Below are 14,465 nucleotides of genomic sequence, written 5' to 3'. Positions count from 1 at the left end.
TTGTAATTCCCCCAAGCACTGTGGCATAGGTACCGCTGCTATCCCCATGGTACAGGAGGGGCTGCCTTGCCTAGGTCCCATGGCCTGTGGACTTGTGGAGCCAGGCTGCTGGGATGATGGGCGTATGGGCTGTCGTCGATGTACCAGGCTGCTCGCTGGTGTACCCGGGTCCTTTTTAATGAAACCTCTCTCACCTGGATGCAAATCGCAGCTCTGCCGCTGGTGCTGTGACCTCAGCGCACCTGATGTCTGAATGCTTTGTTTCCAGGTGATGCTGTGGGAACTCCTGAGCTTGTGCCTATGAAGATCTAGCACAGTGCCAGGGTCAGGGCTATGAATAGTCAGTCAAGCATGGTGGCAGTGCCAACAAGGAAGAACATTTGCTTTTAAACATTTGGTTGGCCAAGCTTCTATGAGCTCACTGCGGTCGTTTCTCTGGTTGGTTGTTCTCTAGGCTCCCCCGAGTTCTCTGCCCAGGAAGCCCCCAGCTCGTTTTCAGAAGAAGCCCCTGTAGCTGCTGCAGCTGTGGCTCAGAACGGCAGCAGTGAGGAGGGGGCCCGGGAGGCAGGGTCCCCTGCACAGGAGTTCAGCAAGTACCAGAAGTCGCTTCCTCCCAGGTTCCAGCGCCAGCAGCAGCAGCAGCAGCAGCAGCAGCAACAACAACAACAGGTAAAGAGAGAAGACACTGAGAAGGTCCTTGTAAACAGACCTGACTGCTCAGTGATGTTCCCTCCATTCAGACAAACATAAGTCCACCCTCCTATCTCCTAGTCATACCAGGAGCTGCACCTCAAAACCTCGGGCCTGGGTAGATCAGCTCTGACCGTCGTCTCTCCAGGTGTTACCTCCGGGTGGTAGTTTGCTGACCTGGTTGTCTGTTGTCAGTAAGGGAGGGTTTGTGCACAGCGTGTGCCTTGCACATGGTGTGGGTGAGCGTGGAAAGAGGTTTTTTCATTCAGAGCAGCACACTGTGGTCCCATGCTGGGACCTTCCCAGGGACGAGGGCGGCCCTGGAGCTGCTCAGAGAGCTGTCAGAGAGAGACACGCGAGCTTTGGGTGAAGGACGTGGATTTGCGGGTGTTGACCAGATTGCAGCTTCTCTAGTTGTGCGTGGCCTTGGCAGATCGTTGCCAACCAGGAAGCAGGAGTACCTGCCTCTCAACTGGCTCCTGTAAACTGATCTAGCAGTGTCGTCTTCATCGGTGTTTCATAAACCTTACAAGGGGCTTACCTTTTGCCTGGGATGAGAGCATGCGTGTGATGGCTGTAATCTTACTCAGTCTCTTGTAAGCCTGGTCACCTCGTCCAGCTGGAACACTCGTTGGCAGTGAAGTGTCTTATAGGAGAGTAGTGAAGGGGCTAATGTATCACCGATGAGCAGTGAGAGCCTTGTGGTGGGAACCGGGGATCATATATGGATGGACATTACTTAGTTCAGCAGCTAAGCATGCAGTAAATTATTATTAATGGTAACCAGAAAAATTTCAAACTGTGTGTGCCCTGTGGAAACAAATCCAAGTGTTGAGCCTCTTCCTAGAATCTCTTTCTGTTGCCTTTAAAACCTTCGGCCAGGTCTTCCTTACCTTGGCCTCCTAGAAAGCGTTCCCGGAGCCACTGAGTCCTGAGCTCTGAACAGGAAGGTAGACTCGTACATTTCCACATGGCAGTGGGTGACACCATGGTGGCTCATGGCTTGCGGAGAGTTACTGACCAGGGAGCTCTCTGCAGCAACTCGAGCCAGACACAGCAGCAGCAGTGGCCCTAAGTAGCCCTGCTGGGGGCAGTGATGGGCAGGTCCTTCCTCGAGAACAGAGGGCAGTCTGAAAGTGCCAGGATAGCCCAAAGGGGTCTGGCAGCCTGTCTGGCCAGGTTCCCTGGGGCCCTGAGGTCCAGGCATGAGGGGTTGCTGTGGGCGGAGGCCTGCACCTTCCCCTGTGGCCGTGAGACCTCTGTTGCTGTGTACCGAGTGCTCTGCAGAGGGACCCTGAAGGCCAGTGAAGCTGTCTGGGGGGGTCCAGCCCAGGCCGCCGGCAGTGGGTTGCCCATTGGGCTCTCCTCCTAGGCTGACTCTGAACCAGAATCCTGCCTGGTGCCCACTCAGGATGCGCCTGGGAGGCAGCCCCAGAGGCCCCTGATGCCATGGAGCAGGCTCTGCGGTGAACCCCTCCAGGTCCTCAGTGTTGGCTATTCTGTTGCTTTATGTTCATCCACTTGTGCCATGAATGTTCTTTACACCAGCTCTGGCAGTCAGGTAGGGATATTGCCGTGAAGTTGGGGTACAGTCTCTCAGGAAGCAGTAACGCAGACCATTACGAAACAGTGATGCCCTGTCGTCGGTGCTACAGAGGAGAAGTGTCAATACTGGGGGAGCAGAGGACAGGGGCCTGACTTCTCTAGGGAGCTGGGACAGGCTTTCCAGAGGAGGTGCTTTTTAAGATGGAACTTAAGAAAAATGTGAGTGAGCCAGGTTTGGGGGTGGAGGAAACAGGAGCTTCCCAGACAGGGCCCAGCATGCTACCAAGGCCTCAGGTGGCAGGCAGTCTTGTGAAGGGAGGTGAAGAGGCGGGGGCCAGGGCCCTACAGACACTGTAGCTGACATGAAACTGTATGGAGAGCCCTCAGAAGCTCTTTGGAAGCACGGGGTTGACACAGAGGGGTGCGTGTGTGTGCATGTGTATGTGGACAAGATCACCCCTGTAGCTTGGAGAGAGGCTTGAAGAGGTCAGTGGAGAGGCAGGGGAGGATGGCGACGTGCCCAGGTGGCTGTAGGCAAGGAGAGTCCCCGGGAGATGTGCTGGCCAGGGGACAGCCCCTGGAGCGTGTGATCTGAGTGAGACCCGTCTGCTCTGCGTTGGAGGGCCTGTGGGCTCCTGCCATGAGGGCGTCACAGCTGTCCCTTGCAGCAGCAGCTCGCCCCTTCCCTCCCTCGGTCTCCCGATCTGGGTGGGCTTTCTGTGCCCTCTGTTGGTGCAGTGTGTGTGCAGGGGCGGTGTCTGCCCATAGCCCCGTCTCACTGGGCCTGTCTCCCTGTTCAGGAGCAGATGTACAAGATGCAGCACTGGCCGCAGGTGTACCCCCCGACCTCCCATCCGCAGCGCACCTTCTACGCGCACCACCCCCAGATGCTGGGCTTCGATCCCAGGTGGATGATGATGCCTTCCTACATGGACCCACGGATCACGCCCACTCGGACCCCAGTGGACTTCTACCCCTCAGCCCTGCCTGCTTCGGGTAAGCACCATGGGCCAGTGGGCCCCACCTGTAGAGGCCCAGACGGGGCCCCAGGAGTTAGGTCCACGGGATTCTACCTGGCAGCTTCCCAGGTCACGTGACCAGTCTGTTTTAACTTCCTTGTTTGCAAAATGAGGGTGTGATAGTACCTGTCACAAAGAATTATTGGGAAGAGTCCTAAGACCATGCATTACAAATTGCCTTAATTAATTTTTATATGTATCTTCTATGTTGTTCTGTCCCTTTTCGTCATTCTTAGTGTTCTTTCTGCCTTCTCTGCTTTTTTTTTCCCTTGGTTAGTCTCCTCCAAGGCTTGTCTAATTAATGCCATTTTTAAAAAACAGCATTGCATTTCTTAATTTCTCTATTTTTTAATTTTTACTTAATTAATTTTTGCTTTTTCTCTTTGTTTGAAATTATTCTGTTCTTCTAATTGTTTTGGATACTTAGCTCATTACTTTTTGACTTTTCTGATACATGTACTTAAGTCTCACCTGAGCTATGAACTCCTGTGAGTTATGAGAAAGCACTTTTGTTACTGTACAGGTCTGAATGTTAGTCTGATTTTCATTTACCTTTTTTAATTAGGATTTTTTAAATGGTATGTTGTAGATTTTCCAAATACAGGGTTTAAAGATTGTTCTTTCGGTGAGATTCTCTAATGTGGCCGTTCTGTGGTCAGGTAATACTCTCTGTATGGTAAGAGACCAGGGGCCATCAGACTTCGGCTGTACATGCCAGACAGCAAATACGACGTGAGGCTTTGCGCAGCTGCTCAGCTTTGCTGGTGTGAGCGCAAACACAGCTGTAGACAGCAGTAAGTGAAGGCGCGCCTGGCTTTCCAGGGAAACTATTTTTAAAACAGGCTGCCGGTCGAATTTCACTCAAGGGCTGAACTTGCCAACAAGGCCCCAGTCTGGATTGCTGGACATTTGTTGCGATTTTCTTTGTAGGCTATGACTTTGTTTTTAAACATTCTATGTTTGCTTGAAAAGAATTCTGTTATCTAATTAGACATGAACTGAGCTTGCTAATTGTGCTTTGTGAATATTGATGTCATTGCAGTTTTTGTCCCCTTGATCAGTTTCTCAGAGGCTGTGTTTGGGTGTCCCGGGATGGCTGTGGGTCTGTGAGTCCTGGGAGCCCGTCGGCGTTGTCTGCTCCAGCTGGAGGGACATTCCCCTTACCTGCCACTCATGGAGTTTCCTGTCTCTAAAGTTTGCTCTGTTCCATAGTAATATCATTCTGGGTTTCCTTGGATTCGTGATCGTTTGGCATCCTCTTTCCGGCTTTCCGTCACCAGCCTCACCAAAGCCCATTTTGGGGAGTGTATCTTTGTACGTCCGAGGTCTGTGGTTCTGTCCATCCCAGATGTACTTTTTGGAGGCCAGAGCCAGTCCTTGAGAATTTCTTAAATATTTGGATTTCCTCCTTTCCTATTTTGTTTTCTGTTTGTCCCCCGCTATGCTTTTCTTTTATGTTTTTATTTTTAATCAGGTTTTTCTATTCTTTTTGTTTGTTTTCCTTCTACATTCTGTTTCTACTATCGTAGTGATTACATTAAATTCTAACATGTGCCAATCAGTATTTTCCCTCTTAACCTGAACTCTGATTACCTCCTCATCAGTCTTGTTATTTCTGCCTAGAATTTTAGTTCTTCCTGGTTTTTATGCCCACCCGACCGGTCCTGATTATTCTTGTAGTTTTATCCAGTCTGTGCTTGTCAGATTTGCCTGTATGTGTCCTAGTTTCTTTGCTGTCTTCCCCTCTTGCCTCTTCTTCCTTCATCTGGATTCAGTTTACTTCTTCGTAAAGTGCGCTCCGTGAGTCCTGCAGAAAGGTTGTGGGCAGTCTTCCTTTGCCTGAGGAAGTCTCTGTGCCACCCTTTGTCCCGAGCAGCAGTACGGCTGGGTGCAGAGATCTGGGTGCGGAGATCGAGGCTGGCATTTACTGTCAGCCTGGGAAGGGGGGATGCATTTGCATTTCTTCTGGCTCCTGCTGCCGCGGGAAGTGCGCCCTGTGGGGTGACCCCCTGTTTTCTCTCTGAGACCTTCTCCCCGTCTCTGGTTTCTGCAGCTCTGTCTTGATGTGCTGTGTCCAGGTGCACGTCTGTCTCTACCGGCTTCATTCTGCTGAGAACTCCTGGTGCGCGAATCTAAGGGTGCATTGTATGTCTCAGCACTTCTGGAAACTTCTCTTCTAATTATCAGTTGAGATGGTTGTCTTTTCCTCATCCTGTGTCCTTTCTTCTAGAACTTCCCCTTGGAGTATTTTATACCTTCTCATTCTGTTTTCCAAGTCTCTTAAGTATGAAAGAGAGGGTATCTCTGGGACCTTCTGGGAAAATGCTTCAGAACTGTTGTCTCTACAGCTGCATCTAATCTGCTTTTTTTTCTTTACTGTCCAGTGAGTTAAAACTCAGTTACTATATTTTTATCACTAGAATTTTTCTTAAATATTTTATTTTTCCTTGTGTCATATTTTTAATTCCTTCCTTTATGCATTTTAATTATTTAAAACATAGTTTTCTAGTGTTTAACAGATTATTCTGTTATTTGAAGTTCTTGGGGAGGTATGTAATCCTGTTGAGTGCTTTCCACAACTGTTCTGGTAATTTTGGATTGGAAGTTTTTTTTTTTTTTTTTTTTTTAAAGATTTTATTTATTATATTTTACACAGAGGGGAAGGGAGGGTGAAAGAGAAGGGAGAGAAACATAAATGTATGGTTGCCTCTTGTGCGCCCCCTCCTGGGGACCTGACCTCGCCTGCAATCCAGGCATGTTCCTTGACTGGGAATTGAACCAGTGACCCTTTGGTTTGCAGGCCGGTGCCTAATCCACTGAGCCACACCAGCCAGTGTTCTTTGTTGTTGTTGTTGTTTTTAATTGGTTTGAGAAAGAGATTTGTTGTTCCACTTATTTATACATTCATTGGTTAATTCTTGTATGTGCCCTGACCAGGGATCAAACCTGCAACCTGGGCATATCAGGGCAATGCTCTGAGTGACTGAGCTACCCAGCCAGGGCCCAAGTTCATTCTTAATAGAGCTTTATTCATTGTGGGGACTCGGTATGGCTTGGGGTGAGCGTACCCCTCTAGAGGTGTTTTCTATTTTCTTCTACCAGCTTAGAAAAATCTTTTATTTTAACTTGGGGTGTTTCTGGACCACTCTGGGGGTATAAAGCTGAATACCCCCCTTCCCCAAACCTGTGGCATGTGGCTCTGGTTTCCTAGAGGGAGGCACTCTTCTACCCTGCCCCTGCCCAGACCGAGACACAAACATCGTCATTTCCCTGTTCCTGTACAGAAGAGCGTGTGTTTTTCTCATCTGCCTTGTGATCGAGGACATAGCCCTCTGAGGGTCTTTGTTGGAAGCAGCATCTCAGCTGCGGCTCTCTGTGTTGTGCACAAAAGCCCATCCCCTGTGCTGAGTGGAAGAACAAGCCTGTAGGGCACAAAGACTAATGGGGGGCTCCCTTTTTCGAGGGGATATACCACTCTACAAGCAAAATGTTGGGTCTCTTCTGTCTAGCATTTCTGTGGCAGAAAGTGTTTGCGGCAAGGTTTTCCAGGCACTAAGGCTTAGCCGTAGTGCCGAAACTAAGTCCGTGTACAGTGCTGCACAGCTCAGCCAGCCTCACATCCATACCTGAGAAACGGTGTGCCACTGCAGCATTCCGGGGGGCGGCGCCACTCAGCTCCAACAGCCTCTGCGCCAGAGTCACGGTCATGGACAGTAGTGTTTGAACAGGGCCCCTGCAGCCACAAGCAGCCTAAAACCGCTGGCCCAGGTTAGACCGTTTCCCTGCCTGAGCTCATTTCAAAAGATGAGCACAAAATTTTTGGCTACCAATAAGCTTTGCAAAGAAATTATTTGAAAAATCAGGTCTTTTTCCCCCCCACAGTCTGAGGCCCAATGAGGCCCGTACCATCTGTACCTGCCCAACGCCCTCATTCAATAGAGGTGGGCAGAGGACACTGGGGCGCAGTGAGTTTGTATCTGGTAGGACGGAGATAACCGTCTTCACCTAAACTCTGGGTTTGTTGTCCCGTGCGTGTCACACACCCCCCTTCTGTAGAAAAGGTGGAGTGTGGCTGCCAGTCTCAGGGTTGGAGATAAAAGGAACTAAAGCCGAAATCCCTTTGTAAGTCTCCCTGAGCAGCAGGTCCTGAAGCAGGGAAGCAGGGAAATGCCGCCTCGTCCAGTGTGGGCTCCCGGTGCGGAGCTCCTCTTCCCCTGTCTGTGCAGCGGCCTTCCGGCACCTCTGCTCACTCAGAGAGTCTTGTTGCTGTCTCTCTGGCCCTCTGCCAACATTGGTGAACACTCTGATTTGATAGTTTCAGTTTCCATTTGCCAGTTTCATGTACCCTTTGTCACAGGGCTTCTTAATCTGAAACTGAGGCTGGACTTCACAGGTCTTTGAACAGGTCTTTAAACACCTCAAGTTGTGTGCTGTGGCTTCAGAGGCCTTGTGGTCAGAAAAATTTAAGATCCCTGATGACCAGCAGGGAAGTGTTGTGTCCATGTGATAGTCGGGGGTCACTATTGTCTCCTGAGGGCCTTTAGTCGGCCTTGTGATTGGAGCACAGCTTTCAGACGGGGTGACACAGACCACTTCTTTCCTTCTTCAGGACTGATGAAGCCCGTGGTGCCCCACGAGTCCCTCAACGGGACTGGCTGTCGCTCTGAGGATCAGAGCCGTGCACCCCCACTGCAAGAAAGGAAGGTGACTGCCATTGACCCGGCCCCCGTGTGGAGCCCCGAGGGCTACATGGCATTGCAGAGCAAGAGCTACTCGCTTCCCCACCCGAAATCCAGCGACGCGTTGGCCATGGACATGCATGTCAGGTGAGGCAGTCTTAGTTCTACTGTCCTGGGACACACACTGCCTGGGGGATAAGGGCGCCTGTGAGGGCACTGCCAGTGCCCTCTGAGGAGAGAGAGTATGAGCAGGGTGGTGTCCACGCTGTGCTGTGAGGGGCACTTATCTGAGGATGGGGCTGAGGCTGAGGAGACTACTGGGGTCAGAGGCCAATCTCTGAACAGGGGGAAGAGGCGGGGGCGCTGGGCTGACAGGCAGGACGAGCACATGGGATGCCTCTCTTCCCTGGGAAAGTAAAGCAAGCTGGCCCTGCTGGCCCAGGCCCAGGCTTTCCATGGACTCCCAGGCTCCAGCTTATTGGTGGCACCCAAGGATCCCCAACTGTTCTCTGTCTCCAGGGTGGCACGCTGAATGCACCAGCAGCCACTGCGCTCTTCACTCTCCAGACTCCAGGGGCCACCACCTGTCCATGGCCCTGCTGCTCTGAGACCTGTTTAAAGATGAAGGAACTAGCCCTGGCTGGTGTAGCTCAGTGGATTGAGTGCAGGCCTGCGAACCAAAGGGTCGTGGTTCGATTCCCAGTCAGGCACATGCCTGGGTTGCAGGCCAGGTCCCCAGTGAGGGGCGCACAGGAGGCAACCACACATTGTTGTTTCTCTCTCTCTCTCTTTCTCCCTTCCTTCCCCGTGCTCTAAAAATAAATAAATAAAATATTTTTTAAAAAAAAGATAGAGGAAATATTGGTGTTTATCGTTTTTTTTCTTTCTTTCTTTCTTTCTTTTCTTTTTTTTTTTTAACATTTTTTCCTTTTTAAAACTAAGCTCTGTGTTCAGCGTGGAAAGCAGGAACCAGGCTCCAATCACATTGACGGGTTTTTCTGGTTCCTTTCCAGGAATGAAAGCTCTTTCTCTGCCTCCCCTGGAAGGTCAGGGGGCATAAGTGCCCAGCGCGGTCTCCTTGAGGAGAGAGTGGAGGAGTACTTGAGTGCTTTTGACAAGAAGGCCCCAGGAGACTTTGACAGCTGTGTCTCTTCTCAAAGAATGGGCCAGGAGCTTTTGTTTCCAACCCAAGAAAATGTACATGAAGCAGGTGCTCCTGGGGGTCACACCCCAAACCTTAGGTGTACCCCGCTGCAGCCTGACTTTGCCCCAGCTGAGAAAAAGCCAGAGTATAGCAATTGGGATGTTAGCCACCAGCCCAAGGCCACCGACACAGCCAACAGTGTGGAAGAGACGCCCCGGGAGGAGCGGTCCTTCAACGTCTCCTCCTGGGAGAAGGAAGGGAGCTCCCACAAACAGCCATCCCTGGAGCCCGAGTGGACTCCTGAGCCCCGGAGCTCCAGCAGCCAGCATCAGGAGCAGACCAGCAGAACCCGGCGGTCCGGGCCCATCAAGAAACCCGTGCTAAAAGCCCTCAAGGTGGAAGACAAAGAGAAGGAAGTGGACAAGAGTAAACAAGAGCTGGGGGAGGATAGTGTCCACCTGGCCACCAAGGGGGAGGCACCGCCTAGTCCCCAGGCTGGAAAGGACGAGGATCAGGAAAACAACCCCATGCTGGCCAACTCCACCCCCTCCGCCCCAGAGGCCCAGGGCTTGGCCCATGCTCGTTCAGGCTGCTTGGCCAGCAAGTCTGAAGAGGATGAGAAGCCTGATAGGACCTGGGAGACCAGACCCTCTCGGGAGCCCAGTGATACGCCTCCGACGAAGAGGAATAACTGGATCTTCATTGATGAGGAGCAGGCCTTTGGGGGACGAGGCCAGGCCCGGAGCCGCGGCCGCGGGTTCCGAGAATTCACTTTCCGTGGCCGGCCTGCTGGCGGCAGCAGCCCTGGCATCTGTGGCGGGGGGGTCCTTGGGGCACGGGGCATCTACACCAACAGCCAGAGGGGCTGCCGTGGCCGGGGACTTCGAGAGTTTGGTCAGCCTGAGGACTTCCCCAGAGCCAAGCCCCGGCGCCGCATCGCCAGTGAGACCCACAGTGAGGGCTCTGAGTATGAAGAGCTCCCCAAGCGGCGGCGGCAGCGAGGCTCGGAGAGTGGTCCTCCCGAAGGCTCGCCCCTGGACAGGGAGGAGGGCACCTTGAAGAAAGGTGACTTCAAAGACTCCTGGCGGTCCAACAAGATGTACTCTGATGACCACAGTGGTCCAGAGGTGAAGAGCAGAGGCCCGCGGGCCTTCGGACGAGCCCTCCCTCCCCGGCTGAGCCACTGCAGCTATGGGCGGAGAACCTTCGTGTCCAAGGAGTCAGCCCACTGGCAGAGCAAGGGTCCTGGCACCTGTTGGCAGGATCACGGCTCCCCTGATGCCTGCGGCTCCCGGCGACCAGCGGACAGAGACTACATCCCAGAGGCCTACAGACACTCTGACTCATTCAGTGCCAGGGCCTTCGAGGACAGCCGCATGGAGGACAAGAGGACCTTCTTCCAAGACGACCACGTTGCAGATTCTGAGAATGCAGAGAACCGGCCCTTCAGGAGGAGGCGACCCCCACGCCAGGACAAACCCCCTCGTTTCAGGCGCCTCCGGCAGGAACGTGAATCCTTGGGCCTGTGGGGCCCTGAGGAGGAGCCCCCGCTGCTGGCAGGTCAGTGGCCAGCCCGGTCGAAGCTCTGTCCTGGGGACAAGAATGGGGCCGCGGGCCGCAGGTCCCCTGACCTCTCCTACCAGAACTCCTCTGATCACGCCAATGAAGAGTGGGAGACGGCCTCTGAGAGCAGTGACTTCAGCGAGCGGCGCGAGCGGCGTGAGGGCCCCGGGGCCGAGCCCAGCCCCCAGGTAGATGGCAGCCTGCCCGGGGCCAGCCTGGGGGAGAAGAAGGAGCTGGCCAAGAGGAGCTTCTCCAGTCAGAGACCGCTGGTGGACAGACAGAGCCGGAAGCTGGAGCCGGGAGGGTTTGGGGAGAAGTCTGCTAGGCCAGGTGGCGGTGATGCTTCTCCCCGTTACGAGAGCCAACAGAACGGGACGCCTCTGAAAGCCAAAAGGTAAAGCAAAAGCAGAACCCCAGGTCCTTTCTGTGATCATTGTTCTATTATTAAGCCAGTTCTTTGAGCAGCACTTCATGCATGCGTGTCCCGCCGTGTGCCAGGTGCCCCCGACTCTCCCCTGCACCCAAGGGTGACTGCCCGTTGGGTCCTAGAGTGTGTCTCCATCACTTGCTCCTGTACCGCTTGTCTGCTTCTCTGTGGCGTTTTGTTGTTGTGGCTTGAAAACTAAAACCTGAGGGGCCAGGGGTCGGGTGAGGCCTGAGCACCCTGCTGGGCAGGTGCTGCAGCTCTCTTCCGAGCCCTCGCCGTGCCTCCTCTGTGGAGCCCACTGAGCTTGGCCCACAGTGGGAAGGCCCAGAGCTCCTGAGCCCCCGGAAGGGTGGGCAGGGGTAGCTTTCCCATGAGGAGGGAGAGCTGGGCGACAGTGGTGCCGCTGTGGGCGGCTGGCAGCGGCCTCCCACGTGGCCTGCACACACCGCACTGCTGCCGGGAGCAGCGTCCAGATGGAGGGACAGAGGTGCAGATCAGGCACGTGCTATGTGCTTGTGCGGTTTTGCTTTTCCTCTCCTTCCCTGGGCTCCGGACCCTTCCGAGCTAACGGGGTTCCTCCTTCCTTACAGGTCCCCAGATGAGGCCTTGCCAGGAGGTCTAGGCTGCACCAGTGGGAGCGGCCACTACACCCTGGAGCGGGCACCCCATGCCACCTCTGATATCTCTGAAGTTGTCTGTGAGAAGGCAGAGAAGGAGGCCCAGCTGGCTGTGCAGAGGGTGGATGAGCAGGGCGAGGCCATGAAGCAGTTTGACCTGAACTATGGAAGTAAGTGTTGCCTCACTTCTTCGGGGGGAGAAGACCCAGGCGAAACAGGGCCTTGCTCCGTAGGCTGCCACCTCCACCCCCTTGTTCACGGTCTGGACCTCTGGACAGACCCTGGGCCACCTTCCAGGGCTGCAGTGGCGAGCAAGACAGATATGACCCCTGCCCTTGTGTGGCTCATAGCCTGCTGAATCCCCATAACTGTACCACTGTGCCCAGTTTTAAAGAGAGAAACCCGAGGCCCAGAGAGATTGAGTGGTGTGTCCAGGGTCACGTGGCTAGTTAGGAACAGAGCTGGATCTTAGGTGTCTCTATCTCTAAAGACTTCTCTGAACCCTAGGGTTATTCAGGCCTCTCTGGTTGGTGTTAATGGTGTGTCAGAGGGGGTGTGAGAAGGGTGGAGCGATCACAGCTGGGTTCTGTAGCCCCTGGTGAATGCAGAGCAGCTCCTTAGGTATCAGGCCAGGCACTGCCCAGCCTTTGGAGCTGAGCCCATCCTTAGGTATCAGTGGCCTGTAGGGCTGGGTTCTTGTTGGCTTCTGGTGAGTGCAACCTCGTCCCTTCTTGTGATCTCTTGGTTCAGATTCCATCATCGAGAATTGTGGGTCCAGCCCTGGGGAGGAGCCCGAGGTGGGCTCCATGGTGGGTGAAGGCTTCATCGAAGTCCTGACCAAGAAGCAGCGCCGCCTGCTGGAGGAAGAGAGGAGAAAGAAGGAGCAAGCTGTACAGGTAAGTGGCCCGAGGTGAAGGGGAACTGGGCCGAGGGCAGGCTGATGATGCAGGGAGACAGGGCCAGGAGGATGAGAGTTCTGCATTAATCCCAAGGTGGGGGTTCCTTAGCACACCCCTGCCACGCTGCGGTGCCAGCAGCCTGTCTCGCCTCTGTCCTCAGGGAGGCACTTGTCCCCCGACAGCAGTGGAGGCCCTGCTGAGCAGGGCGCTGGCCTTCATCAGCCCCGAAGTCCATTCTCCTGCCACTGAGCCCTAGCCTGAGTAGCCTGAGGCTCGTCACCTTAGGAGTCACAAGGGTTGGGGACCCTGTGCTCATGTGCTCTCGGTGGAACACTGCCACTTGTCCTGTTGGAGTTGGGATCACAGTCCCTCAGCCATCAGCCCTTTGCAGGTGTGGTGTGGTCGGTGATGGAGGCCCTGAGAGGCGAGCGGCCCAGCCCCCGCAGTGCACCCCTCCTGGGGAGCCTTTTGTCATTTTTCACGCCTGACATCCAGGGTGGCCAACACTGCCTTTTTTTCCTTAGGTGCCTGTCAAAGGTCGAGGTCTTTCCTCCCGTATTCCTCCTCGGTTTGCGAAGAAGCAAAACAACCTGTGCCTGGAACAGGGCGACACACCTGTGCCGGGCAGCAGCCTGGGCACTGAGATCTGGGAGAGCGGCAGCCCTGGTAAGAGTTGGGGTGTGGGCTCGGGTACCGAGCCCGTTTGTGGCTGATTTCTTCTAGGGAGCATCCTGCTTTTGGAGCCCTGAATGTAGACAGAGCGTGACCCACTCCCTGGCGTCCTCTGCAGAGCCGTAATGTTAGGCACCGTCTTAGCGCCACTCACTGCTGTGCCCCCTGAGCATTGGTGAACTTGTTCCCGCCACATGTTTGGTGGAAGAGCGAAGCATCCGCCAGCCCTGATATCTGGAAAGGGATAGCCACATGTCCACCCGGCTGAAGGCACCTGGAGCTGGCCTGAGTCCCCAGCCCATGCCACTTATCCTTGTGTATGATGTCCTGGGAGAGCAGCGAGTGGCTGTAGGGGAGGGACTGGAGTCTGGAGGGCCCTTTCCAACCCAGGAGGAAGGTACTGTCAGCTCCTCCCAGGAACACTCTTAGAAAGACGGACGGGAGGCTGAAGTAAGGTGAATCTTGCTTTTTAGAAAATTTGTTTCCTTGAACTTGAAAGTAAATTGTATATTTAATGCTACTTTCCTGGTGACTTAAAATACAAAGCCATCTTAGTTGAGCAGAATCTTCTTGAACGTCTGCTTTGGCCAGGGCCCTGCAAGGCACAAAGATGCATAAGACAAGGACTCCTGGCGCCTCCCAGGGGGCGTGGAGAAATCATTTGCTCCAGCTTATTTTTAAACAAAGTAGCCAAGGCTTTCAGAGTGGAACGACTTGACCTCAGAACCACATGACAGTCTCCCAAGACTCTGGGGCCTGGACCTTGATTCTTGCTGTTGGACTGCACAGCCTATCGTCATGTTCCCGGTGGAGCCCTTGGTCCCAGCACACCGCAGAATGGCGTTGGAAACCACTCAGTCCTGGTGGAAAGTGCAGTGATCTCTTAACGAAATGCTGGTGTCAGACACTCTGGTAGTGTGTACGTGACAGCTGTCGTCGCTGGTTGGGCAGAGCGGACCGGGCACAGGAGCTGGCTTCAGAGGCCCCGGCTTGTACAGTCCCCCTGTGGACTTGTGTGCACACAGGGCCTCCAAGCGACCTGTGAGCTACCCCATCTCAGGAGCCGTGCCTTGGACCTCTCCAAGACTTTGGAGCAGCTGCCAGCGTGTAGGAATAAACCATGGGCGTCGGCGAAGGAAAGCTTTGCACTGCTTTCCTAGTAGGAGTGCCCGAAAGTCGCTGGTGTGTCTGCCACACCATCTAATCACAT

The 14,465-nt window shown here is 54.0% G+C and overlaps 1 protein-coding gene across 14 annotated transcripts in view; it reads left to right on the top strand.

Moving 5' to 3' along the window:
- Positions 1–14,465, top strand: part of PRRC2B (proline rich coiled-coil 2B) — an 86,619-nt gene that overhangs the window by 56,290 nt on the left and 15,864 nt on the right. For 12 of the 14 annotated variants that reach the window (XM_053919554.2, XM_053919543.2, XM_053919559.2 and 9 more), the window contains exons 13-19: positions 455–669; positions 3,036–3,231; positions 7,864–8,080; positions 8,947–11,034; positions 11,658–11,854; positions 12,435–12,580; positions 13,108–13,249. In XM_053919554.2, the coding sequence (XP_053775529.1) occupies positions 455–669; positions 3,036–3,231; positions 7,864–8,080; positions 8,947–11,034; positions 11,658–11,854; positions 12,435–12,580; positions 13,108–13,249 (3,201 nt within the window). The remainder of the gene's footprint in view (positions 1–454; positions 670–3,035; positions 3,232–7,863; positions 8,081–8,946; positions 11,035–11,657; positions 11,855–12,434; positions 12,581–13,107; positions 13,250–14,465) is intronic. The other 2 variants (XM_053919564.2, XM_053919572.2) reach the window with 1 other exon arrangement.

Source organism: Desmodus rotundus, chromosome 1, assembly GCF_022682495.2.
Source record: "Desmodus rotundus isolate HL8 chromosome 1, HLdesRot8A.1, whole genome shotgun sequence".
In the NCBI taxonomy this organism is placed as follows: Eukaryota; Metazoa; Chordata; class Mammalia; order Chiroptera; family Phyllostomidae; genus Desmodus; species Desmodus rotundus.
This window is presented reverse-complemented; position numbering and strand designations above follow the sequence as displayed.